At 39.6% G+C, this 27,054-nt stretch overlaps 1 protein-coding gene across 1 annotated transcript in view; it reads left to right on the forward strand.

Moving 5' to 3' along the window:
* ano2b (anoctamin 2b) overlaps positions 1-27,054 on the forward strand; it is a 94,208-nt gene that overhangs the window by 38,646 nt on the left and 28,508 nt on the right. Inside the window, exons 15-22 of the mRNA XM_063006510.1 lie at positions 624-706; positions 3,332-3,412; positions 3,913-3,999; positions 18,683-18,757; positions 18,908-19,109; positions 20,374-20,485; positions 22,488-22,545; positions 22,669-22,769. Of these exons, the coding sequence (XP_062862580.1) occupies positions 624-706; positions 3,332-3,412; positions 3,913-3,999; positions 18,683-18,757; positions 18,908-19,109; positions 20,374-20,485; positions 22,488-22,545; positions 22,669-22,769 (799 nt within the window). The remainder of the gene's footprint in view (positions 1-623; positions 707-3,331; positions 3,413-3,912; positions 4,000-18,682; positions 18,758-18,907; positions 19,110-20,373; positions 20,486-22,487; positions 22,546-22,668; positions 22,770-27,054) is intronic.

Genomic DNA, 27,054 nt, shown 5'->3' on the forward strand with positions numbered 1-27,054 from the left:
ATTTTTTAACCCTAGGTATTAGCTAAGCATTCCCTTGCTGTGATGTATCAGAGACCCAGATGATGGGTCTGTGTTGGTAAGCAGATCTGTGCGTGTGTCTCTATGGAGATGGAGATAAAGACTTGTGTGTACAGTATGTGTGGGAGATTAACAGTCAGGGTGTAATGTTACCTGGATCTATCAGTGGCTGTGTGGGCTTGAGATTCCGTCATCGGCCTTTTCTCATGCAGCCTTTGTAAAAAGCACTTTGCTGCATGTGGTAACAGGGCATATGCATTATTTCTTATATTTAGGCAACCAGTGGAGGGGGGGTTGGGGGTGCGGAAGGAGACAGAGTATGCATGTGGTAGTGTGTTACAATCAAACACCTGCAGCAGCTGCTATAATGTACTTACGTATGCGTTTTAGATTGAGAGTAAACATTGCTATATTGAATGGAATGATTTGGAATAGTAGTCATATTGTGGATAAAAGAGTCTGGACATTTATAATAGACAACGTTTGTAGCATCACTCATTGACGTTAATAATGAGTGACTCCCTTATTTTATCCAATACGTAATATGTTAATAAAACCATCTCATCTCGTCTCATCTTTCTCTTCTCTGCTCTTCTTTTATGCAGCGGTCATGTTTCTGGAGCACTGGAAGCGCAGACAAAACAGTTTAAATTACAGCTGGAATATGACAGGAATGGAGGAAGAAGAGGTGTGTGACCTGAACTTAGTAAACACTTGTTAACATGACATGTTATACAGCTTTATGCTATATGGAATATCTAAAACAGTGGTCCTCATCCTTGGGGTGATTAACCCACATGCAGTCGCCTGAGGTACAGATGAATACAGGAGATTTTTACACACTGATAATATGGAGTTCTAATCAGATAAATCTCAGTAACTAATTTATAAAATACAAGTGTTTGAGCAAGCCATGATTTTATTAGCTTTGGCTATTAATTTAATTTGGGGCTCTTCCTTTCATGTTTTTCATAATATCAGCTACATTAACATTTGTCATGACTCCTAATGATTCTTAATGATTCATAATGATTAATGATTATTAAAATCTGAGAAATATGTACAAAAATAGACCACATGCGAATGAAGAGATTCTTGTGGGGTCACTAAATTGTCCCCCTAAAGTGGACCTACTGGGCAAAAAATAAAGCATTTGTTTTTGGGTAAAATAATAAAACTAAAATTAAGATTTAACCAGTTACTTTTGTTTGTCTTATAATTCCAGTGCGTATATCCACTTGAGATTTTTACTTCACTTTTGTACTTAAGTTTGGTAAAAAATAAATTGATAGGGGTAAAAATGTACTATATCAAAATTAACAATACTAATAGTTAAAGGCACTTGGATGGTGCAGTGATCTGATGGACAAGACATTCTAAAGTGACCGCACTGAGCGAGTGAATAATACTGTAAAATGTGGCATTTACAATATGGAACACATAAAACATTCAGCAAATAAACATTAATTGTTGACTAATAAGTGAAAATTCAAAAAAAATAATAAGTGGGTAGCACTGTTGCCTCACAGCAAGAAGGTCCTGGGTTCAATCCCCAGGTGGGGCGGCCCGGGTCCTTTCTGTGTGGAGTTTGCATGTTCTCCTCGTGTCTGTGTGGGTTTCCTCCGGGAGCTCCGGTTTCCTCCCACAGTCCAAAGCTGAACTGGAGATACAAAATTGTCCATGACTGTGTTTGACATTAAACTTTAACTGATGAATCTTGTGTAACGAGTAACTCCCTGTTGTCATGAATGCAACCAAAGTGTGTGAAACATGACATTAAAATCCTAATAAATAAATAATTAAAATATGGAAACACTGTATATTGTAATTAGTAACCAAATAATATTTATTAAAAATAATGAAGACATACACTGGAAAAGTCTACACATCCCTGTTACAATGAGACCTAGGCGAATAATTTCAGACCTTTTTACCGTAAGTCTAAGTGACATAAAAGTTTATAAGTTGTAATGCCTTGAAAAACCTTTGTACCTTCACCTGATTCCTTTCAACAATGAGATCTCTTTAATACCTTGTATGCATTTTGCAATAAGTTAATGTCAGAAAAATCGTACTAGAAGAGCTAAACTGTTTGTTAATCAGCTGAACTGTTAATCAGACACATTAAGTAATGGCAGGTACTGACTACCATTTAACATAATGTTGAATGTGATTGGTTGATTTTGAACACAGCCACATTCTCAATCCTCAATTCTCAGGGACAGTGGTAGCCTAGTGGGTAGAGCTTTGGGCTATCAACTGAAAGGTCGAATCCCAGCTCTGCCATGCAGCCACTGTTGGGCCCTTGAGCAAGGCCCTTAACCCTCTCTGCTCCAGGTCCGCCGTACGATGGCTGACCCTGTGCTCTGACCTCAGCTTCCCCCCAGAATTGCATTGTACTGTACAATATATCTGTTATGTATAACAAATAAAGGCATTCTATCTGTTTAATTGTAAGAGGGTGTGCAAACTTATGCAACCACATTATTGTACCTTTTATTTTTATTTTGGTCCTCTAAAGTTGAACTGCACAAATTATAGGTCACGTTAAAGATAAAAATAAATTATTCATCTTGTTCTAAATTGTTTACATCACCACTTTGTATATCCACTGTAACTTAAAGAGTGTTATGAACAAGTGCATTGTAATGACATGGTGTATTTGTTTTGCTAGTGCATTCAGATTGACAGCATAATTACATAACAATAATGTAATAAAACCTTATTTACCATTTCCAAAGTGCGCAGTTTAAGTTGCTATTGTGCTTTTCCACAGTTCATAGGAGGTAATGGGCATGTGGGTGTAAAAGCATTTAAAACAGTTCCAAATTTGCCATCAGATTTAACCACCAGCACTGCCCTGAGAACCTAAGTGTATGCTTATTTTCTTGGGTTCAATTATATTAAAATCTGTATTGAATAATAAATGGGCATCAGTGATTTTCAGGGTGAAAGTAAAAATAATTCCTATTGATTTTTTCGTCCCTGGTATGAATTTTAAAGCTCATTGTTCTTTGAAAATATATTGTGCTGTATTGTGTGTATTACACTGTAGTAATAGATTTTATATAACATTTCTTCCTTTGAAAATGCAATCATCCCTGTCAGGAACGGGCAAAGGTTTGATTTCTTTTGGTTATAATAAACTTGTTTGTTTGATCATCTCTGAGCTTGCACTTGCTTCGTGTGCCCTCAAGTTTGCTGTGTTGACTGGATTTGACCTTTTTAAATGCTTTGAAGTTTCTCTCAGGATTTGTGCATATTTCAGGAGGTCACACTCTGATGGTAAATTTGTTTGGTTTTTTATCTATAGGAGCATCCCAGACCTAAATATGAGACCCTGCTCCTTCAGAAGAGACAGATGAAGAGGAGAACAAGAAAGAAGAAAAGTGAGGTGAGTTTGCTCATATTAAATCAATTACAGTTTCATGTTAAAAACAAAATACACTGCTAGATGTTGTTCTGAATAATGACTGACTTTGAAAAGCGTGTTCTGCACAGAACTGTCAGCAAGAAGTGCAGCACTTGCAGTGTGTATGTTATGTTGTCTTGGAAGGAAACAGCAGAGGATTATGGGTAAAAAGTCAGTGCCAGCAAAGGTTGCCAGCAAATCCCCATGATGCACTGATCTGGCTACAGGCATTTGGCACCAGAACATGGCAGGTTGGTGGGCTGCTCTCTGCTTGGGTTTTGCCTGGGCAGAAGGAGATGGATTGATAAATAGGGAAAGAAAAAGAGAGAGAAAGAGACAGAGTTAGAACTAGAATGATGGCTGTAACGTTGTCTTTCCTTGAGCTGTGACGCCGTAATGTCGCCTGGCTGGAAGCCCTGAAACCTAGCGATACGAGTGCTGTTACCTGTTGGTATGTGATAAGTGGGCTCTGTCTGTTCCAGCCTGAAAAAAGTGTGGAGGAGAACGGCGATCCAGGCAAGGACAAATGGAGACAGTGGTTGCTGTCTGCCATGGCCACAGGGAACCCGGTAAATTCTGCTGTCTGTCGCTGTTCCCTGCCTGTTGTAGTTCCCCACTGAGCAGTAATCATCAATCCCGTTGCTTGAGATCTACCATGTACAGAATCGTTTCAACCCTAATCATAAATCTGATATGCCTCATTAGGTTCATAGATTGGCCTGAGCAGATTTGTTGGACTAGGGTTAAAACTTAAAAAGGTAGCTCTTTAGAAACAGGTTTGGTCATCACTGCTCCAGATCTTTTGCGTATGCCAGAACTTCTCTGTAATTTTGTTTGCTGTATTTTTTTGTCTACTTTGCTGCTGGATTATTTTCCCTGTGAAGACCTTTTTTTTGTTAGCTAGATGGTCACCAGGCTCTAAATATGAACTTTAAGCATCAACAGTGACTGAAAATAAACAAATCACATATACACTCACTCATACATAAAAATCTTTAGTAGTGAAAGACTTGTCTCATGTTTGTGAGGCATGGTAAACTAGAGATTACAACTTGACTAAGTTACCAGAGGCATTCAGTGAACCTGCAGCCTTGGAACTGTGCAATATTAAGTAACTTACTGTAATCCTAAAAATGCAGCAACAGGCCATTCTAAATTGCCATCATGTGGAAATGAACAAGTGAGTGTATGATGCTCTGTAATGCACCCAGGCTTTTCACTATATGATCGGGTGGAATGGTAGCACTGTCGCCTCACAGCAAGAAGATCCTGGGTTCGATCCCCAGGCGGAGTCCAGGTCCTTTCTGTGTGGAGTTTGCATGTTCTCCACGTGTCTGCGTGGGTTTCCTCCGGGAGCTCTGGTTTACTCACACAGTCCAAAGACATGCAAGTGAGGTAAATTGGAGATACTAAATTGTCCATGACTGTGTTTGATATAACCTTGTGAACTGATGATTCTTGTGTAATGAGTACCTACCTGTTCCTGTCATGAATGGAACCAAAGTGTAAAACTTGATGTTAAAATCCTAATAAACAAACAAACTATATGATCTGGACACACAGCCCTAGCAACCCTGACCTAAATAAGCAAGTTGCTGCAGATAAATAAATGCAGAGAACCTTTATGTAATGCTATGAGGAGTGTTTGGTGCTATGATAACTTGAGAAAAAAATGAAAAATAAATTATTTTTTTCCTGAAATTTGCCAGATGCACCTATAGTGTTGGCATATTATGGCAGCCCTTAACTCTGCCCTAAAAGCAAAATGTCTTTATCAGTAAACAGTTTTTCCTCAATCTAATTTCCTAATTGTAACTTTGCCGCCTTGTACCCCCCTGACTGAGGACATCCGCAGACTACAGTGTATCACAAAAGTGAGTACACCCCTCACATTTCTGCAAATATTTCATTATATCTTTTCATGGGACAACACTATAGACATGAAACTTGGATATAACTTAGAGTAGTCAGTGTACAGCTTGTATAGCAGTGTAGATTTACTGTCTTCTGAAAATAACTCAACACACAGCCATTAATGTCTAAATGGCTGGCAACATAAGTGAGTACACCCCACAGTGAACATGTCCAAATTGTGCCCAAATGTGTCGTTGTCCCTCCCTGGTGTCATGTGTCAAGGTCCCAGGTGTAAATGGGGAGCAGGGCTGTTAAATTTGGTGTTTTGGGTACAATTCTCTCATACTGGCCACTGGATATTCAACATGGCAACTCATGGCAAAGAACTCTCTGAGGATGTGAGAAATAGAATTGTTGCTCTCCACAAAGATGGCCTGGGCTATAAGAAGATTGCTAACACCCTGAAACTGAGCTACAGCATGGTGGCCAAGGTCATACAGCGGTTTTCCAGGACAGGTTCCACTCGGAACAGGCTTCGCCAGGGTCGACCAAAGAAGTTGAGTCCACGTGTTCGGCGTCATATCCAGAGGTTGGCTTTAAAAAATAGACACATGAGTGCTGCCAGCATTGCTGCAGAGGTTGAAGACGTGGGAGGTCAGCCTGTCAGTGCTCAGACCATACGCCGCACACTGCATCAACTCGGTCTGCATGGTCGTCATCCCAGAAGGAAGCTGACGCACAAGAAAGCCAGCAAACAGTTTGCTGAAGACAAGCAGTCCAAGAACATGGATTACTGGAATGCCCTGTGGTCTGACGAGACCAAGATAAACTTGTTTGGCTCAGATGGTGTCCAGCATGTGTGGCGGCGCCCTGGTGAGAAGTACCAAGACAACTGTATCTTGCCTACAGTCAAGCATGGTGGTGGTAGCATCATGGTCTTGGGCTGCATGAGTGTTGCTGGCACTGGGGAGCTGCAGTTCATTGAGGGAAACATGAATTCCAACATGTACTGTGACATTCTGAAACAGAGCATGATCCCCTCCCTTCGAAAACTGGGCTTCATGGCAGTTTTCCAACAGGATAACGACCCCAAACACAACCTCCAAGATGACAACTGCCTTGCTGAGGAAGCTGAAGGTGAAGGTGATGGACTAAACCCAATTGAGCACCTGTGGCGCATCCTCAAGAGGAAGGTGGAGGAGTTCAAGGTGTCTAACATCCACCAGCTCCGTGATGTCATCATGGAGGAGTGGAAGAGGATTCCAGTAGCAACCTGTGCAGCTCTGGTGAATTCCATGCCCAGGATGGTTAAGGCAGTGCTGGATAATAATGGTGGTCACACAAAATATTGACACTTTGGGCACAATTTGGACATGTTCACTGTGGGGTGTACTCACTTATGTTGCCAGCCATTTAGACATTAATGGCTGTGTGTTGAGTTATTTTCAGAAGACAGTAAATCTACACTGCTATACAAGTTGTACACTGACTACTCTAAGTTATATTCAAGTTTTATTTCTATAGTGTTGTCACATGAAAAGATATAATAAAATATTAGCAGAAATGTGAGGGGTGTACTCACTTTTGTGATACACTGTATCATGCGTCCCCTCCAACAGCATGCAGTCGCTGACTGCTTTTTAACTGCCTGAAACAGGCTCTCACAAACAGCAGTATTGCTGTGTCACAGACTACTATCTGTAAATCAACCATCTGTCATCATTAAAAGACAAAGTTAAACAATGTCTCACATTACATGTCCCTCAATAGTGCATGTAAACATTTGACCTTAACTGTAGGTCACTTTGATGTTCTTTGCCTAAGTGGCAAAGTCAAATTTTTTTTTAGCCGTTATTCCATCTCCTTCCATAGCAGATGCTGTTGATGCTTAAAGTTCCTAATTTTTACAGTTTTGGAGCTGTTTTTCTTTTTATTACCAGATTTTGACCAGCTCTTCTTTTTTCATTTGCCGAAATCAGTTTCAGTTGCTTCGTTTTTTAATTCAGCAGAAGCTTACTTGGGGCTTGGATAGTATTCTAGTACTAGTTAGCTGGAAGTAGAGTTGGTGTGATTTGTGGCTTTTTTTGTTTTACTGCACATGTATTATGATGTATAACAATAAAATTGGACTTGAAGTGACTTGATTTGACAGCTTGATACCACTGCTGAGCACTGTTGGGCTATAAAGCAAGGCCAATGTATACATTTCAGTGCAAATGTAAATGTTGGCTGCTAACTGATTATAATTTACACTGATAGGTCAAAACATGATGATCGCTCCTAAAGAAATGTGACACATTGCGGTAAGGTATATATGAAATGTTCGACTGATCTTAGTTACTTGTAGTAATGGTAGTAAATGCATTGAACAGATATGGGTAGGTGTCAAGACCTAAGGGAACCCTGATAAGGGTCAAATCATTTGCCCAGATGACTGGGTTGAAGTATATCTAAAACATCATGGATTGTGCCATGCTGACAGTGATCTAAGAAGGGACAAGCCCTGAACAACTGACAGAATTTTGGATGGTAAAAACATTGATTCCATAGAACAACAAAGGCTATCACATCCAGAACATAACAACAAAAGTGATACTGTGACTCAAACAGCAGATCATTTTAATACTGGCGATGAGGTAAATGTGTTACAACAAACGGTGAATCAAAACCTTCCTCATACGGGGCTGCATACTAGCATTATGTATTACCACAACATGTTATCGTTCCGAAATGGCTGCTACTTTATTTCCCATCTGATCATTAGGACAAATGTTGAAATCAGATGATTGATCAATCAACCAAACCTACCGATCACCTACATTGTTTTAAATAATAATTTGAACACCAAACTAAATCCTAGTGTTACATTATTGTACTAATACCAAACTAATACAAAAACAAGTGATGATTTTAGGTTGGGACACTGATATACTTCCTCCACCTGTTCCTCACCTCAGTAGTTTCATCCCGTGTACAGTAAAATAATAATTTTCATATATTGATATATATTTTTATCCCCTAATATTATTTTTGTAACAAAATGTGATGACTGATAATGATCTGAAATGTTTAGATTCTGAAATGATTCTGGATTCTTACAATTGGAACTGCACCTAATTTCTTTAGAGAATAAACAAGTCTTGGTGGATTTTAGTCTGGTCTAACCTTGAGCTGAACACTATTTTTCATGTTTATTAGTTTGCCTGTTAAGTAGTCTCACATCTAAACTGTATGAAGCATTTCCAGTATGAAGCCTATGGATGTATAAATTTGCTGTTCCATAAAGCATGGTCCATGGTTAGCCCTGACCTAGATGTCAGAATTCTACATTTTAATTGTCCATTCATAAAAACCTTTTCCACTGTAAGAATAATCTGCTGTTAGATGATTCTAAAATCATTATCACAGGCTGAAAGCAGGCAGTATTCTGGGTGATTACTTACACAGGTATTCGGACGGCACAGTGGCTAAGTGGGTAGCACTGTCACCTCACAGCAAGAAGGTCCTGGGTTCGATCCCCAGGTGGGACGGTCCGGGTCCCTTCTGTGCGGAGTTTGCATGTTCTCCCCGTGTCTTCCACCGACAGTCTAAAAACATGAAGCCAGGCTAATTGAAGACACTGAATTGTCCTATAGGCACCTAGCCGCTAGGATGCATAAACCAGTGCATTGTAGTTCCGGTCCCAAGCCCGGATAAATAGGGAGGGTTGTGTCAGGAAGGGCATCCAGCGTAAAAACTGCCAAATCAATAATGCGGATCACGATCCGCCGGCAACCCCTAACGGGAGCAGCTGAGGAGATAGATAGACTAACACAGGTATCCCAAAAGAATGGTTCTATACAAAAAGTCAGGTTTAAAAATGAGATTTCATGTTTTTTAGACCAGAAAAAGTCCTTGAAAATATTATCTATCAAAAATTTTGAAAAGCCATGTATTCATAAAAAAAAAAAAAGCAGTAATCTTTATAAATCTTTAGCCTGCTGGTTGTAAGTAGTGTAGTTGATACAGGCCTAAAAGCTAAACAAGAACAGATTACCAATATCAATGATACAGTGGACCCTTGACTTACAAACCGTTTACCATTCGAACATTTTGGGTTACGAGCGTTTTTTTTCAACTTAACGTACGAACAAATTTCGGATTACGAACCGAAATTCGCGAAACACGTCACAAACAAGTTGACTCCAACTGTCTCTCTCTCTCTCTCTCTCTCTCTCTCTCTCTCTCTCTCTCTCTATATATATATATATATATATATATATATATATATATATATATATATATATATACAGTGTATCACAAAAGTGAGTACACCCCTCACATTTCTGCAAATATTTCATTATATCTTTTCATGGGACAACACTATAGACATGAAACTTGGATATAACTTAGAGTAGTCAGTGTACAGCTTGTATAGCAGTGTAGATTTACTGTCTTCTGAAAATAACTCAACACACAGCCATTAATGTCTAAATGGCTGGCAACATAAGTGAGTACACCCCACAGTCAACATGTCCAAATTGTGCCCAAAGTGTCAATATTTTGTGTGACCACCATTATTATCCAGCACTGCCTTAACCCTCCTGGGCATGGAATTCACCAGAGCTGCACAGGTTGCTACTGGAATCCTCTTCCACTCCTCCATGATGACATCACGGAGCTGGTGGATGTTAGACACCTTGAACTCCTCCACCTTCCACTTGAGGATGCGCCACAGGTGCTCAATTGGGTTTAGTCCATCACCTTTACCTCCGGCTTCCTCAGCAAGGCAGTTGTCATCTTGGAGGTTGTGTTTGGGGTCGTTATCCTGTTGGAAAACTGCCATGAGGCCCAGTTTTCGAAGGGAGGGGATCATGCTCTGTTTCAGAATGTCACAGTACATGTTGGAATTCATGTTTCCCTCAATGAACTGCAGCTCCCCAGTGCCAGCAACACTCATGCAGCCCAGGACCATGATGCTACCACCACCATGCTTGACTGTAGGCAAGATACAGTTGTCTTGGTACTTCTCACCAGGGCGCCGCCACACATGCTGGACACCATCTGAGCCAAACAAGTTTATCTTGGTCTCGTCAGACCACAGGGCATTCCAGTAATCCATGTTCTTGGACTGCTTGTCTTCAGCAAACTGTTTGCGGGCTTTCTTGTGCGTCAGCTTCCTTCTGGGATGACGACCATGCAGACCGAGTTGATGTAGTGTGCGGCGTATGGTCTGAGCACTGACAGGCTGACCTCCCACGTCTTCAACCTCTGCAGCAATGCTGGCAGCACTCATGTGTCTATTTTTTAAAGCCAACCTCTGGATATGACGCCGAACACGTGGACTCAACTTCTTTGGTCGACCCTGGCGAAGCCTGTTCCGAGTGGAACCTGTCCTGGAAAACCGCTGTATGACCTTGGCCATCATGCTGTAGCTCAGTTTCAGGGTGTTAGCAATCTTCTTATAGCCCAGGCCATCTTTGTGGAGAGCAACAATTCTATTTCTCACATCCTCAGAGAGTTCTTTGCCATGAGGTGCCATGTTGAATATCCAGTGGCCAGTATGAGAGAATTGTACCCAAAACACCAAATTTAACAGCCCTGCCCCCCATTTACACCTGGGACCTTGACACATGACATCAGGGAGGGACAACGACACATTTGGGCACAATTTGGACATGTTCACTGTGGGGTGTACTCACTTATGTTGCCAGCTATTTAGACATTAATGGCTGTGTGTTGAGTTATTTTCAGAAGACAGTAAATCTACACTGCTATACAAGCTGTACACTGACTACTCTAAGTTATATCCAAGTTTCATGTCTATAGTGTTGTCCCATGAAAAGATATAATGAAATATTTGCAGAAATGTGAGGGGTGTACTCACTTTTGTGATACACTGTACATATATATAGTATATATATAAGTATACAGTATGTAATATAATAAGTATTTGATCCCCTGCTGATTTTGTAAGTTTACCCCCTTACAAAGACTTGAACAGTCTATAATTTTTATGGAAGGTTTATTTTAACAGAGAGAGACAGAATATCAACAAAAAATTAATTTGTATTTAATTAAGGGAAATAAGTATTTGATCCCCTACCAACCAGCAAGAATTCTGACCCCCACAGACCGGTTACGTGCCCATGAGGCACACAAATTAGTCCTGTCCCTGTATAAAAGAGTCCTGTCACAGAATCAGTTTCTTCCGTTCAAATCTCTCAACCACCATGGGCAAGACCAAAGAGCTATCAAAGGACGTCAGGGACAAGATTGTAGACCTGCACAAGGCTGGAATGGGCTACAAGACCATCAGCAAGAAGCTTGGTGAGAAAGAGACCACTGTTGACGCGATAATTCGAAAATGGAAGAAATACAAGATCACAGTCAATCACCCTCGCTCTGGAGCTCCATGCAAGATCTCACCTGGTGGGGTAAGAATGATTCTGAGAAAGGTGAGGTCAGTCCAGAATTACACGGGAGGAGCTTGTCAATGATCTCAAGGGAGCTGGGAGCAGAGAAATGCTGGATATGATCCCAAGAACACCATCCCCACCGGGCATTTCTTTGCCTCCAAACACGGCGAGTGGAGTTGATGCCAAAGAGCTCAATTTTGGTCTCATCTGACCATATCACATTCTCCCAAGCTTTCTCTGAATCATTCAGGTGTTCATTGGCAAACTTCAGACGGGCCTGTACATGAGCCTTCTTGAGCAAAGGGACTTTGCGGGCACTGCAGGATCTCAATCCATTACGGCGAAGTGTGTTACTAATGGTTTTCTTGGTGACTGTGCTCCCAGCTCCCTTGAGATCATTGACAAGCTCCTCCCGTGTAATTCTGGGCTGACCTCACCTTTCTCAGAATCATTCTTACCCCACCAGGTGAGAACTTGCATGGAGCTCCAGAGTGAGAGTGATTGACTGTGATCTTGTATTTCTTCCATTTTCGAATGATCGCGCCAACAGTGGTCTCTTTCTCACCAAGCTCCTTGCTGATGGTCTTGTAGCCCATTCCAGCCTTGTGCAGGTCTACAATCTTGTCCCTGACGTCCTTTGATAGCTCTTTGGTCTTGCCCATGGTGGTCGAGAGATTTGAACGTAAGAAACTGATTCTGTGACAGGACTCTTTTATACAGGGACAGGACTAATTTGTGTGCCTCATGTGAACATAACCGGTCTGTGGGGGTCAGAATTCTTGCTGGTTGGTAGGGGATCAAATACTTATTTCCCTTAATTAAATACAAATTAATTTATTTTATTAAAATTAATTTAACTTTTATTTAATGTTTTTTTTCTGGATTTTTTGTTGATATTCTGTCTCTCTCTGTTAAAATAAACCTTCCATAAAAATTATAGACTGTTCAAGTCTTTGTAAGGGGGTAAACTTACAAAATCAGCAGGGGATCAAATACTTATTTTCCCCACTGTATATACAGTATATACATACATACACAGTGAGCGAACATTCGGACAGCACATGGTGTCTTTTCGGTGTTTTCTTTATATTTAGTAAAATTCGATATTAAAATGGCCATAAACAATGTGCAGAGAAAGCGTAGTGGTGAGAAAATGAAAAAATATATTACTATTTGTTGTGTTGTATAATTACTCCTGCCAGTAGGTGTCACTGTGTATCAGACAGAGGAGACAGTGAGTGAGAGAGAAGAAGGAATTCGGCTCAGTAAACTATTCATTCTTTCGTGCAATTACACCTACAAAATACAACACTATTAAAATAAAGAAGGAAATAATAGAGAAATATGAGAGTTATTGTTGTTTCTGGTAGATACATTTTATAAAAAAGAAGGAAATTTATGATGGTGTATCATACAGCATAGTACTGTACTGAAATGTGGTGTGTGTTTTTATGTACAGTACAGTACTACTGTGTATTGTTGTTTATTATTGTTTATTACAGTAATGTCTATTCTATAATTTAAGATTTAAGGGAAAATATACTTGTATTTATAACAAAAAAGACAATTTAAGACATTAGAGAGGTTAGGTAAGGGGTGGTTTGAAAGGTCTGGCACAGATTAATTCTATTTACATGATTTCTTATGGGAAAAATAGGTTTAACTAACGAACATTTTGACTTAAGAACAGCCCCTTGGAACTAATTAAATTCAAAGTCAAGGGTCTACTGTATCCTAATTATCCTGTTATAATGTTTTATGCCATGGATTAGTCACATGTAACTTAGCAAGATGTAAATCTTGTAAATGTATTCCCTCTTTAGAGTGCAGTTCTGCTTTGTGCCAGTGATTACTGGCTGGACTGGACAGCTATTTGAAGGGACATTTCTCACCCTAAGCGCTTAACAGTTGTAGATTTGGATTTGAATCATATAATCACATTTTCTAAATTCAGACCTCCATTATGAATGTTCTTTGTGTTAATAAGCTTTCTGATTTTTTTTTGGGGAGGTAAGAAACTTTAAAAAATCGTTTGTGGTAATTGATGTGAGGTTGAGACAAACTGGTGCATTTTCTTAAAAGAGCCGGTGCTGTCAGTAGTATGTACACATACTGGCCAGCAGAGAGCGCTACACTGATGCACATTAACTTTACGTTTAAATAAACAAGTCAGTGTGTCTGAGTGAGAGACCCTCATCTCATCATTATGCTTACATCAAACCCCAAACACTTAATGACAAGCTTATCAGTGTGTTCTACAAGCTATATTTGGTTATGCCAATTCGTAACTTCTGTAATGAAACACAGGTATTTGTGATAACTGGGAATAAACTGAAAGCAGTCCCGAAGGAATAGACTAATGCATACAAGGCCTCAAATTTTCTGCACCAGGGAGGAAGTGGGAGGGGGGTTGTCAAAGCCCTGCGATGGATTGGTGCCCTATCCAGGCCCTGTATTCCTTCCTTGTACCAAATGTTTCCCAGTGGAACTGAACCCGCCATGACCTTGACCAGGATAAAGTGGGATGAAAATGAAATAAAAATCATCATCTGTTTTACCACAGCTTTATCCAGGTTGGGTCTAGCTTCTCCTAAATTATTGGCATTGTAATGGCATAATGCAGTGACACACCCCAGACAGGATACCAATTCCCCAACCCCTTCCTTGGACATAGCCATGTCCTTATGTAAGATGCCGAATGGGCCGATAGCACTTCTGGAGAATCAAAACCTGGATGCCAGAGGTAGTGGGTTACGTAATTTACAGCTGCGCCACTCAAACAGCTATTAAAAATATTTATGCTTGTGTGTGTGTATAATTTTCTTTAGGGAATTTTAGACTTCCTATTGATCACAAAGTCTTGCTGCTTTTATCATCCTCCGGATCCGCCGGGATTTGACTCATTTCAGTGAAACCACAGGTGGTGTAAAAGCTCACAAGGCTTATTTATAAAATGAACAGGCAATTTGTATTTCCACAGCTTGATTAATGGTGACATGTTGAAAGTTAAATAAAATATTTTAGATATCATAGCAGGGAATCTAGAACATTTCTTTCCTGGCATTACAAAATAAATGAGTTATTAATCTGCAGATGTCACTGCAGTCCTGTGCAAACCATTTATCAGGGGCTGTATGTTCCTTGCAACCTTTTGCTTGTATGTGTTTCATCACCAGCTTCTATAGTGATATGATGATATAATTATATGTCAGTCAAAACATTAGGACCAATCACCTAATATGCTGTCGAAACAGCTCTGATTTGTCAAAACCTGTACTTTACAAGACATCTAAAGCTGTCCTGTGATTTCTGGTAACAGCCTCTTAGTTCCTGTACAGTGTGAGCTTGATTGTCCTAGGGTACATCCTAGTGCCATCGTCTCTGTGGTTAAACTATGCACACAAGCCCATCTGTCTACTGGATTGCACCCCCCACTGGTTTGTTTGACCATGATTGGCACAGAATTCATTCCCGCTGTTTTAATGCTACATTGAAACCCTCTTAATTCTATTGTATTCTCATGTTGGTCATTTGATTTAGCATCATTTTATTAATGAAATATTTATTTATATGCATAAATGTTATAGAACAACAGGGTCCTAATGGCTTGGTTTGATTCTTCCCACCATTCCCACTACTGTAAGAATGTTTCTAATCCTCATGATCCTCATGTCAATGCACTGTTTTTTGTTTTACGTCTGAAATATCCTGAAGGTAACCTAATACACTAAGCACTTGTGTAAAAGTAACTAAGTGTTTGAATGTGGTACCATGCACTCGATTGGCTGTATGTCTAGGTTGTATATTTTCTGGGTTTCCCAGTGGTTCCAGATCCACAGCAAGTGGTTAGTTAAATTCAATAAATCCATAAGTGACTCTGAGCTTGTATAAATATATAGGCATTTTTAGAATCTTATTGGGATGGCCCACACCTGCTATACAGACACCAGTCAATTAGTGATTTATCTTATGGGGATTCTAGAACATTTCTTGGCCCACACCACTTGAGTCAGTTAATAACAGTTTCCACAAGACAGGTGTGTCTGTCAAAATGTGTGCTTTTTTTTAGTTAAATAAGCATTTATGAATTTAGGCACTGGTAATGCAAGGTCCACTTGTTTACTCCATGTTCCAGTTCATCCTAAGGTGTTCAGTGGAGTTGAGGTCTAGCCTCTGTGAGGGACACTGGAGTTCTTCCCCACAAAAACTTGTCAGATCATGCCATTACAGACCTTGTTTGTGCACAGGGGCACAATCATGCTAAAACAGGAAACATTAATTAATTAATTCATTCATTTTTTTATCGCGGGGTGGTGGAGCCTACCCCAGCTTTCAATGGGCGCAAGGCACACAGCAACATCCTGGACGGGACCCCAGTCCATCGCAGGGCAGACACACGTACACATACACATACACACACCCATTCACCTATAGGGAAATTTAGTGTCTCCAATTCACCTCACTTGCATGTCTTTGGACTGTGGGAGGGAACCGGCGCACCCGGAGGAAACCCACATGGACACGGGGAGAACATGCAAACTCCACACAGAAAGGACCCGGACCGCCCCACCTGGGGATCAAACCCAGGACCTTCTTGCTGTGAGGCGACAGTGCTACCCACTTAGCCACCGTGCCGCCCAATAACAGGAAACAGCCTTCTTCAAATGTTTTCCACAAAGCTGGAAGTATATTTATTATTCTGATAATAATTCTGTAACTTTATACAGTATAAATATAGTTTATATATCTGTTAGCAATGGGTGTAGCTGAAGCATTTGAACTTTGTAATTTTGCCCATTTATATTTGCCCATATAGTGTATGTTTGAATTAAAACAGTAATCAGAAGGGAACTTCCTGCTACATGTTGTATTTGTGCCACAGCATCATAGAACTGAAATTAGTGCTAAAATGTCTCAGGACTCAATGCTTTAAAGCTTCTCTGTTGAGGTTCTTCTTTTTGCTGCGTGGTGTACCTTATAGAAATCCCGGCTTGCCCTTTTATCTGATCAGAGAGAGAGAAAGAGAGAAAGGACAGGGACTTACTGTGACGTCAATCTGCTCCTGAATCTTTACAAGGTGCCATATGGCCTCAGAGGAAATCTCCACAAGTGTGTCAGTAATTACCCAAATGGCCTAACTTGCCCCTAGTGGAACAGTGTGTGCCATGTGGACAGTTGAATTGCAGCCACTGATGACGCCCAAGCCATTTGTCACTGATGCATGTGGGTCTGTGTCAGAGACATAGACTTAACCAGATGATGACAGGATTTTGCACTTCTGTCAAATTTTACAGCTAGTAGTGATCTGGTAACAACAATGCCATTTGAACATTTGGTTATGCATTGTGGCGAAGTGCAGGCAATACTACACCCACATACTTTCTCTTTAAAACCTGACTACAGATTTCTATAATGTGTTCACTGTTAATGTCTGAAGGAGTAGAATCCATAACCTAGCAAAATATTGCCTTGAAATTTAAGCTACCTTTCAAATCTTTTCTTCCGATGTTCAGTTTACCAATGTTTACATGTTTAGAGATTTCTATTAAGGCTACAGTGTAGTCAGTTAAACTGTGTTGATGTGCACCCCTTAATATAATGTGTCCCAAACCACATACTACAAAACATGTTCATTATGTTCATATGTAAAAATTATATTAGAGGGCCGCTCAGGTGGCACAGAGGTAAAAACACACGCTGGAATCAGAGCTCTGTCTGCCGGCTAGGCTGAGCGGCCACATGAACAACGATTGGCCTGTTGTTCAGATATGGACAGGACTGAGCCGGATGGGGTCCCTCTCTCATGACTGGTGCAATTACGACCTCTGCTGGCTGATTGATGGCGCCTGTACAGAGATGAGAAAAGAGTGCTCTCAGGGTGTGTCTCTCCGTACACAATGCTGAGCTGCACTGCACTGTCAAAGTGTAGGTGATAAGATGCATACGGCTACTGGCCACGTGTCGGAGCGGGCGTGGGCAATTGGATGCGATAAAAAGGGAGAAAAAGGGGAGAAAATGCATAAACAAATCATATACCATCATATACCTCAGTACTGTTGAGATCATTCACACTTCACAGTGCATGTAAGTGTGGCTCTTACATGCATGATGAAGTAGTGCCAGCTAAAGCACATTGTGGTGTGTGATAAACGACTGTATTGCATGACCTACATTTGTTGTTTTACAAAGCCCAAAAGCAGGGATGTTCCCAGAGCTTTTCTAATGTGTTACTGTCCAGCAGTTCCAGAGCCGAAACACATACTGTTTTAATCGGGGCTGGTGCCTCTGTGTGGTGGGTGGTGCTGGTACTTTCTTAATAAGCCCAATTAGAGCAGAAAGAAATGTGTGGAGAAATCCTTAGCCAGACTAGTTTTATGTGAGCTATTTATCATTTATGTATTTACATTGTTTCTCTTATTTCTGTCATTTCTAGTCAATGCTGATTCAGTGGTGTGTACTTCTTAAAGCTGCTAATGTGCCACCTATTTTTACTCATTGTCAAAAAGTTTAGCCTAGATGTAACCACAAGTCTATTTTATTCTCATTAATGTTCTGCTGATTCAGCTTGAACTCAAGTTCCAACCAGTAATCTGATAAATTTGCTGGTGCCTGAGACTTGTTTCTTTTGTCTACATGTCTACATACTTTGATGCACCAATGCTGCAGGATGCTTTTTTTTGGCCTGATTGCTTTGGTTTAGCTGTAAAACTTGAACAAGTATAGTTAAAGCATTTTGTTTGGGTGGAAAGTGTTTTAGTGCTGACTGGTGGTTTGGAAGCCATTTGGAATATACTGGTATTTGCTCCAGCAGGACTCACGGATCCTATAAAATTGCAGAACATTACCAATAGAGACTACAGCTCAACTAACTTTGATCTTAGTGCAAGACCAATTTGCAAGACCAGAACACTCACAACACTGGTATACACAAACACATAATAAATCTTTGCTTCTCTTTCTCTTCCTACATGTCGTTCTCTTTCCTCCCTGTCTCTCACAGTCGGAAGATGAGCAGCTTACTTGGAAGGACAGGTTACCTGGATATTTCGTTAATGTTTCCTCCATTCTTTTAATGGTAAGTTTGTCCTTTAATCAAAACCGTTCATGACACCAAACAGAATAAATACAATCAAAATATTTATTTCATGTATGTTTTTATTAGTTTTTCTCCATTTTACCTGTTTTTACTTGGCACCTTTTTCCCCTGGTCTTCCACTCTCTGCAGTTCTGTGTGACCTTTGCTGCAGTGTTTGCGGTGATCATGTACCGCATTACTATTTCAGCCATGCTGGCTGCGAGCCCCGACCCACAGATCAAATCCAGCGTGCGAGTGACGGTCACGGCCACAGCCGTCATTATCAACCTCGTGGTCATCCTGATTCTGGATGAGATCTATGGCTCTGTCGCTGTCTGGCTTACCGAGCTGGGTAAGTTTCATAGAACACTGCATAATACAAATAGGTGGTTGTGTCTGAGAGTCTGAGAGAGAGCTTATAGTCCGTATTTAGCACCGTCTGATTTCGACCTTTAAGGGGAGGAAGATTTTCATGTGATAATGATGTGAAGGCAGCATCAGTGGCTACACTCTCAACCAAAAATATTTTTTGCAGATATATATATTTACACTGATTAGGCATAACATTATGACCACCTTCCTAATATTGTGTTGGTCCTCCTTTTGCTGCCAAAAAAGCCCTGCAACTGCGATGCACTGTGTATTCTGACACCTTTCTATCAGAACCAGCATTAAGTTCTTCAGCAATTTGAGCTACAGTAGCTCGTCCGTTGGATCAAACCACAAGGGCCAACCTTCGCTCCCCACGTGCATCACTGAGCCCTGGCCGCCCATGACCCCGTCGCCGGTTTACCACTGTTCCTTCCTTGGACCACTTTTGATAGATACTGACCACTGCAGACTGTGAACACCCCACAAGGGCTGCAGGCGTCTAGCAGCCCTTGGCCCTTGTCAAACTCGTTCAAATCCTTACACTTGCCCATTTTTCCCGCTTCTAACACATCAACTTTGAGGATAAAATGTTCACTTGCTGCCTAATATATCCCACCTAATAACAGGTGCTGTGATAAAGAGATAATCAGTGTTATTTACTTCACATAATGGTCATAATGTTATGCCTGGTCGGTGAATATATACATATACCTTATAGAACTCCCAAATTAATTTTGCTAGATGCTAGATGTACTGTTGCTAGATGTACTGTAACATGTACTGTAAGATGTACTGTAACATTGCTAGATGTACTGTGGATTCAGAAAGTGTTCAGACCAATTTATTTCTACATTTTATTGTGTTGTGGGTTTCTTTTTAAATGCATATAATTGCCCATATTTAACCATCAATCTGCACTTAATCACACATATTGGCCACATTCAGTAAGAATGTAATGTCCAATCATGTTTTAGGACACTTAGTGCTAGATCGCTGTACTAGACCTGAGTCACGTTTGAAGGACACAGTGATTGGCACTTCTCAGTCTGTGCCTGTCTGCCTTTTTTTTAAAACGTCCATCTGGTAAATCTCATAATTATACTACACTATTACTTGTGTTGTTTTTGTGATGACATGATGACTTTATTGTTTTCTGTCAACACTACTTTGGCCTGGGAAATCATTTTTAATGTTACATGATTTAGCGAGCAAACTTTACCACATGTAATCCCATATGTTTACAGAAATCCCTAAGACAGAGTCCGGCTTTGAGGAGCGCCTGATTCTAAAAGCCTTTCTGCTAAAGTTCATGAATGCCTATGCACCCATATTCTATGTAGCCTTCTTCAAAGGAAGGTAGGTGGACATGTCCAACCTTTAGCTAGTTTTATTGATAAAGGCTATTGCACAAAGACTGTGTCATCAATAGGTTATCAATTTACTATGTTGACAAATTTAAACTGACTTAAGAATGTCAAATTTACACAGCATTTAGTTTGTGCATCTTAATTGCAATTCCAGTGCCATAGTGATCTACCAAATGAACAATAAATTTATTAAACTTTTGAATAAGCCACTGCTGGGATTTTACCACATTTTTGTGTTCCTTTTAAATTAAGTGAGTCAAAAAACAGCATTTAAACAAAATGATTGTGGTAAAACTGACATTTTTACTATTTAATTATTGGTTTAAATACCTGGAAGTATACACATTAAAAACATGTATTATTATTTGTATTAAAAACCACATGTATTATTATGTACATGTAGTTTTTATGCAAAAGTTTGGACACCATGTTTTGTTTATGTGATAATGTGCTGGTGGCACAGCAGTCTATTACGCCAGCCTACCACTGCTGAGATCTGGGTTTGAATCTCAGGGGTGCTGTCGGCCAGCTGGGCATTTACACAGACATGATTGGCTATGGCTGGGGGGTGGATGGCTGAAGTCCTGTGATGGATTGGCACCCTGTCTGGGGTATTCCTGCCTTAAGCCCAATGTTTCTCAGTGGAGCCATTTTTTCCACTACCCTAAAAAGCATAAGTATTATGCTTATTCTGGCCTTTGTGACGTTACCATAGCGAAGCTGGTACAACACGTGTATAGGGCTAATAATGGTGATAATTATGGGAGTCTTTAGTCTTCTTTATTGAAACAAAAAGACAAGGATATTGGTGGATCTTCAAAGTTCCAAATTTTTGTTCTTATTGCGATGCTTAGTTTTATAGTAAGAAAAGAGTCGGCATTGTTTAAAAGATTCATACAGACAGAGTTAAAAACACATGTATGCATTATTTTAGTAATGATTCCATCCATCCTTTATCTTATGACACCCAGGAGACCATAATAAGATGCAAAAGCATATGCACAACTACTCAGGCTGTGTGGAGATACAGAATTGTCCTTGACTGTGTTTGACATTAAAACTTGTGAACCGGTGAATCTTGTGTAACTAGTAACTACCGTTTCTGTCATGAATGTAGCCAAAGTGTAAAACATGACTTTAAAAATCCTAATAAACAAACAAACAGCCATCTAAAACTCATTGGCATGTTCTGCTAGTGCTACATAACTGCTAGACTAATGTTTCCTCATACAACCTCTTACAACATGTAATAGTTGACATGTTTTTGCTGCAATAGCATTTGTACATTAAAACAAATTAAATGAAAATTAAAACTGGCAGATTCTCTTCCAGCATTCCTGCAGAGATAGTTAAACATGCATTAATACAGCTTAAAAAAAATACTGGTTTATAATCTAACCTTGTTATTTTTTTCATTTGTTTCATAATGACTGAATGATGTATTATTATGCTGATGTACATTTCATTAAAAGTTCACACCTGGTAAAAATTTATCAGTTATTGGGTGACAAAGACTAAGAATGCATCGCTGTTATTTAATCCAATATTATCAATGCAGTTTTGACTAAAAATGAAAATGTTTTTGTAAACAAAATTAACATTTTATACACAACATACATGGACATAACCCATTTGAAGTGTAATATATTTTTACAGTTAGTCCTGTACTGAAGCCTTGTTTGCAAAAAAATTGACCTAGTTAACTATCCATCTTTTATTCAAACTTTGAAAAGAAAGAAGATTGAGCAGTTTATGAGTGAAGTGGTAGCTTATTGGTTAAGAAACTGGACTAGTAATCAGAAAATAGCAATTCAAGCCCCACCAGCACCAAGTTGTCACTGTTAGACCCCTGAGCAAGGCCCTTAAATCTCAATTGCTTGCATTTTATTTAGTCACAGTTGTTAGTCAATTTGGAAAATTGTGTCTTTTAAATTTCATAAATGTAAATATAAGCAGTTGTCCTCATTTAATCTTTCCTTTTTTGTCATTAGGTTTGCTGGCCGGCCTGGAGACTACGTTCATGTGTTCAATCAGTATCGGATGGAAGAGGTAAATGGAGATGAATCTCTTTTCTTGCATCTTAATAATGCTTTAATCACATATTGTACTTGAGGAGCCTTTGTGAAATGTTGGGTGTTTTCTGTTCTTTCTGTCTCTCTGTCACGCTCTCAGTGTGCTCCTGGAGGTTGTTTAATCGAGTTATGTATTCAGCTGAGCATCATCATGTTGGGGAAGCAGCTCATTCAAAACAACGTGTTTGAGATCGGTGTCCCGTAAGTGATCTGTCCTACATCACCTCTTTAACACCTCTAATATGCTTGGTTGTCTTTCTTCAATCTGAAATAAAACTAAACTCGTAAACACTTAGCCAGAACCAACTGTTCCACTAATTGCTTTGTCAGAACTCATTGGACATTTTATTGCAGCTTTTTGGGTTTTGGATATTCTTTCTTTTTCATTACAGAAAATGTCTTACAGTCTCTATGCTACAGACTTTACCCTTCTTTCTTTTTCTAGATTTGATAACTTATACTTTACAATCTGAGTTTTTATTTCTTTGTTTTTCTCTATTTTATGGACTGATTCATCTGCATGCATTCCAATGCTTTACATGTTTACACAAGCATCTCCTATTATTACGAGGGCTCTTTAAAAGTTTCTGCACTTTTATATTTCGGTTGGAAACTGTGAGGGTGGGAGGAGTAGTAATTGATCGTGTCTGAGAAACTGAGAGAGCTTATAGTTCGTATTTAGCGCCATCTGATTTCAAACTTTTTTGGACCGCTTGAAGCTTTAAAGGGAAGAAGATTTTCATGTGATGATGATGATGATCATGTGATGCAGCAGTGCATCAGTGGCTACGCGCTCAACAAAAAAATTCTTTTGCTGATGGCATTAAAAAAGTTGACACTGAAAAATGCCTCAGAGGGTGCATCAGAGAGAATGCATCAGATTTAAATTTGGTGTAAATTTAGTCCTGATTGCTATTTTGGTTGAGGACCTAAATAGCTTGTGGGAAAAAGTATTGTATATACTTATAGTATATATAGTATAGTATATTTTGAGTATAGTGCATAACTGACCAGTTATGCACTTTATCACCTTATACACTGCTAAATAAACTTATGGGAACATTTAAACTTAAGGGATATTAATCTGTCCAGTTAGGAAGCATAAGCAATTGTGAATCTATTTCACCTGCTTTGGTGTAAATGAACATCAGGATAGCCCCAAAGAAGAGAATGGTTTTGCTGGTGGTGGCCACAGACAGTTACTTACTTTTTATCCATTATTTTGCATAGATCCTAAAAGTATGACTAATTTTAACTGTGAGGAATTAAATATTATTGGACAGGAAACATTTTAAACTGGAACAGTGTTTCCCTCGAGCAGCAAATAGACCTGGAGTCACCCATTTCCATTTACTAAAAAAATCCTGTATAACCTATTTCTTGCTCATCATCTTTCAGAAGAGAAATAGCCTTTCCATTCTTGGCTCTGGTTTTAGTCTGCTTCTTTAAAATAGTTTTTTACACTCACGTACAGTTGTGCTGCTGTTATACTGGGCAAAATAATACAACGCCAAATCAGAAAAAGTTGGGACGGCATGGAAAAAGCTAATTATAAAAAAACACACTTGCTTACATTTCTTACATTTACTTTGACTATTATTTGATTGCAGACAGGATGAACCTGAGATATTTCATGTTTTATCTGCTCAACTTCATTTCATTTATTAATAAACATCCATTCCTGCATTTCAGGCCTGCAACGCATTCCAAAAAACGTTGGGACAGTAAAGCATTTACCACCTTGTAATGTTGCTATTCCTTTTCACCACAATTAAAAGACATTTTGGCACCGAGGATACCAAGTGATTTAGTGTTTCAGCTTTTATTTTGTCCCATTCTTCCTGCAAACACGTCTTAAGATGTGCAACAGTACGGGGTCGTCATTGTCGCATTTTTCCTTTCAAAATTCTCTATTGGGGACAGGTCAGGACTGCAGGCAGGTCAATCCAGTAGCCGTACCCTCTTTGTCCGCAGCCATGCCTTTGTAACGTGTGCAGCATGTGGTTTTGCATTGTCTTGTTAAAAAAATGCATGGACGTCCCTGGAAAAGATGACGTCTTGAAGGCAGCACATGTTGCTGTAAGATGTCAATGTACTTTTCTGCATTAATGCTGCCATCACAGAAGTGTAAATGACCTTTGCCAAGTAAATAATGAAATGAAGTTGAGCAGCCAAAACATATAATATCTTGTGTTCATCCTGTCTGCAATAAAATAAAAGTCAAAGTAAATGTAAGAAGCACTGCATTTCTATTTTATTTGCATTTTCCATACTGTCCTAACTCTTTCTGATTTGGGGTTGTACAATTACCTTTTTAAATCCCACATGTTGTTTTTATGAGCCATTCTGTACCCTGTAGTCAAATGTACTGAACAGGAACCCAAAACATTTACTGCTTTTACACTTACCCAAACATTATAAACTTCAAACAGACTTGGGTTCAGTACAAAAGTGCAAGTGTGGAAAACACCCTTAATTGCTACTGGGTGTGACTGAGTGTGGTACCATGCAATGGACTGGCGCCCTGTTCAGGATGTGCTGTATGTTTCACAAACAGGCAGTGTTCGCAGCATGACTAAATGAAGTGGTTACTAACAATAAATTAATTAACCGTTTTTATGAGTTACACCATGTTTTATTACACTACTGCATTAACAAATACCATTATGTTGGGGAACGTACACAGTACCATGCTACCCAGAGTAGACCAGTGTCTGACTGCTGTTTAGAGTTGTGTATGCTCTTCTTGTTTCCCTCTGGGTGTTCAAAAATGCTGGTGCCTCTTGGGTTTTGTTTCGCTGTTGCTTAGCTTACATTTATCCCTGTGTGCAGTAGCAAAAATGCTTTTTACGGTAATAGGCTGACTTTGTGCACAGCAGTAAACCCATCAATTATTTATTGGCACTGGCACTGCTGCAGCCCTTTTTGTTGCTTTATGTATCTGTAGGAAAGTGTGTGTTTGTATTTTTGTGGCATGGCCTCCTAATTCCTTGTTAGTAATTATGAATGACTACATGTGACTTTTTTGCCACATCAGTATGCTTAATTAGACAAAGCCACAAGCAATGCAAAAAGGAAATCTGGGAAGCCCTGTACAGACCTTAAAAAGAAAATTTTAGAAATGTCACTAAACTGCAGGTCCTAGGTAAAACTATTATCGAACAGTGATATCTTGACCAGAACCACCAAACACAAGTCTGCTATGAGTCAGAAATTGCAGGAACAAGTGTCACTGTCCACAGTCAAGTCAGCTCTATACTGCTGTACCATTAGATGCTGCTGTTGAAGTTTGTTTGTTTGTTTATTAGGTTTTTAACACCAAGTTTTACACTTTGGTTACATTCATGACAGGAACAGTAGTTACTCATTACACAAGAATCATCAGTTCACAAGGTTATGTGAAACACAGTCATGGACTACACGTACTACATCCGCCATCTTACCAACGTCAAGTGATGACGTGGGGACGTCAAAATGTTGGATATTTATCGTCTTTTTGTTATTTATTCGTCTTAAAAATTTGTATTTTATTTATCTTACTTACACTTGTAAACAGAGGACTCTCAGTTTTCCGCCATCTTTCTTGTTTCTTATTCCGCTTCGAACGCCTACGCATCTCCAGTTGCATTATGGGATACATTAGCGGACCACAAGTGTGCATCGCTTGCATACTCAAACATGGCTGCCCAAAAAGTAGGTCATCCAGGTACTTCTCGCGTACCTTTTTGTGTATACTATGTATTCGGACATACTAACCGCTCTTGCGTACTCATCTCGCGTACTATTGAGTATGGAAGTATGCGATTCCGGACGCAGCTTATGTTTAAATTCATTTCCAGAAACACTGTAAAGCTAATCAGGGGTAGTATAGAAAAAAGGTCAAGAAAAAAAGCTAGCTAGAGTTAGCTAGGAACACTCGACCAGCCTAACTCTGCTTCTGTGAGCATTATCAATGTGTTCCCCTGATTGAGCATGAATGCCACAAAACCATGAAATGACCTAAATGTATTTTTTTATGCATTTTCTCCCCTTTTTCTCCCTTTTAGCGTGTCCAATTGCCCGATTGCCCGATTGCATCATGCTTCCTCTCCACTTGATACGATGTATTAGAGATACCAGCTCTTGTTCCAGCGTGTGTTTTTACCGCTGCGCCACCTGAGCGGCCGAGCTAAATGTATTTTGCTGTAAAAACTTACGCTTCGCTTCATATGAATCGACTCCTGACTCACTTATAGCGATACTGTGAACAGAGCATCTGTACACCTCTCAAAGACACATGATTTATTTTCACTGTTAGCTCTATTTTTAAAGGGTTTTTTCAGACTGAACTGGATAACATTACATGTGCGTGTGAGCGTGGTCAGCAAGACTAATTAAATATGTCTCCTGTGGGTGAAACATGAATTGCTTTAGTTGTAGAAGTTAAAAAATCTTGTAATGCCACGCCCCTTTGCAGAAAGGAAATCTAGGAAGCCGTGTACAGACC

This window comes from Trichomycterus rosablanca, chromosome 1 (genome assembly GCF_030014385.1).
Source record: "Trichomycterus rosablanca isolate fTriRos1 chromosome 1, fTriRos1.hap1, whole genome shotgun sequence".
Classification (NCBI taxonomy): Eukaryota; Metazoa; Chordata; class Actinopteri; order Siluriformes; family Trichomycteridae; genus Trichomycterus; species Trichomycterus rosablanca.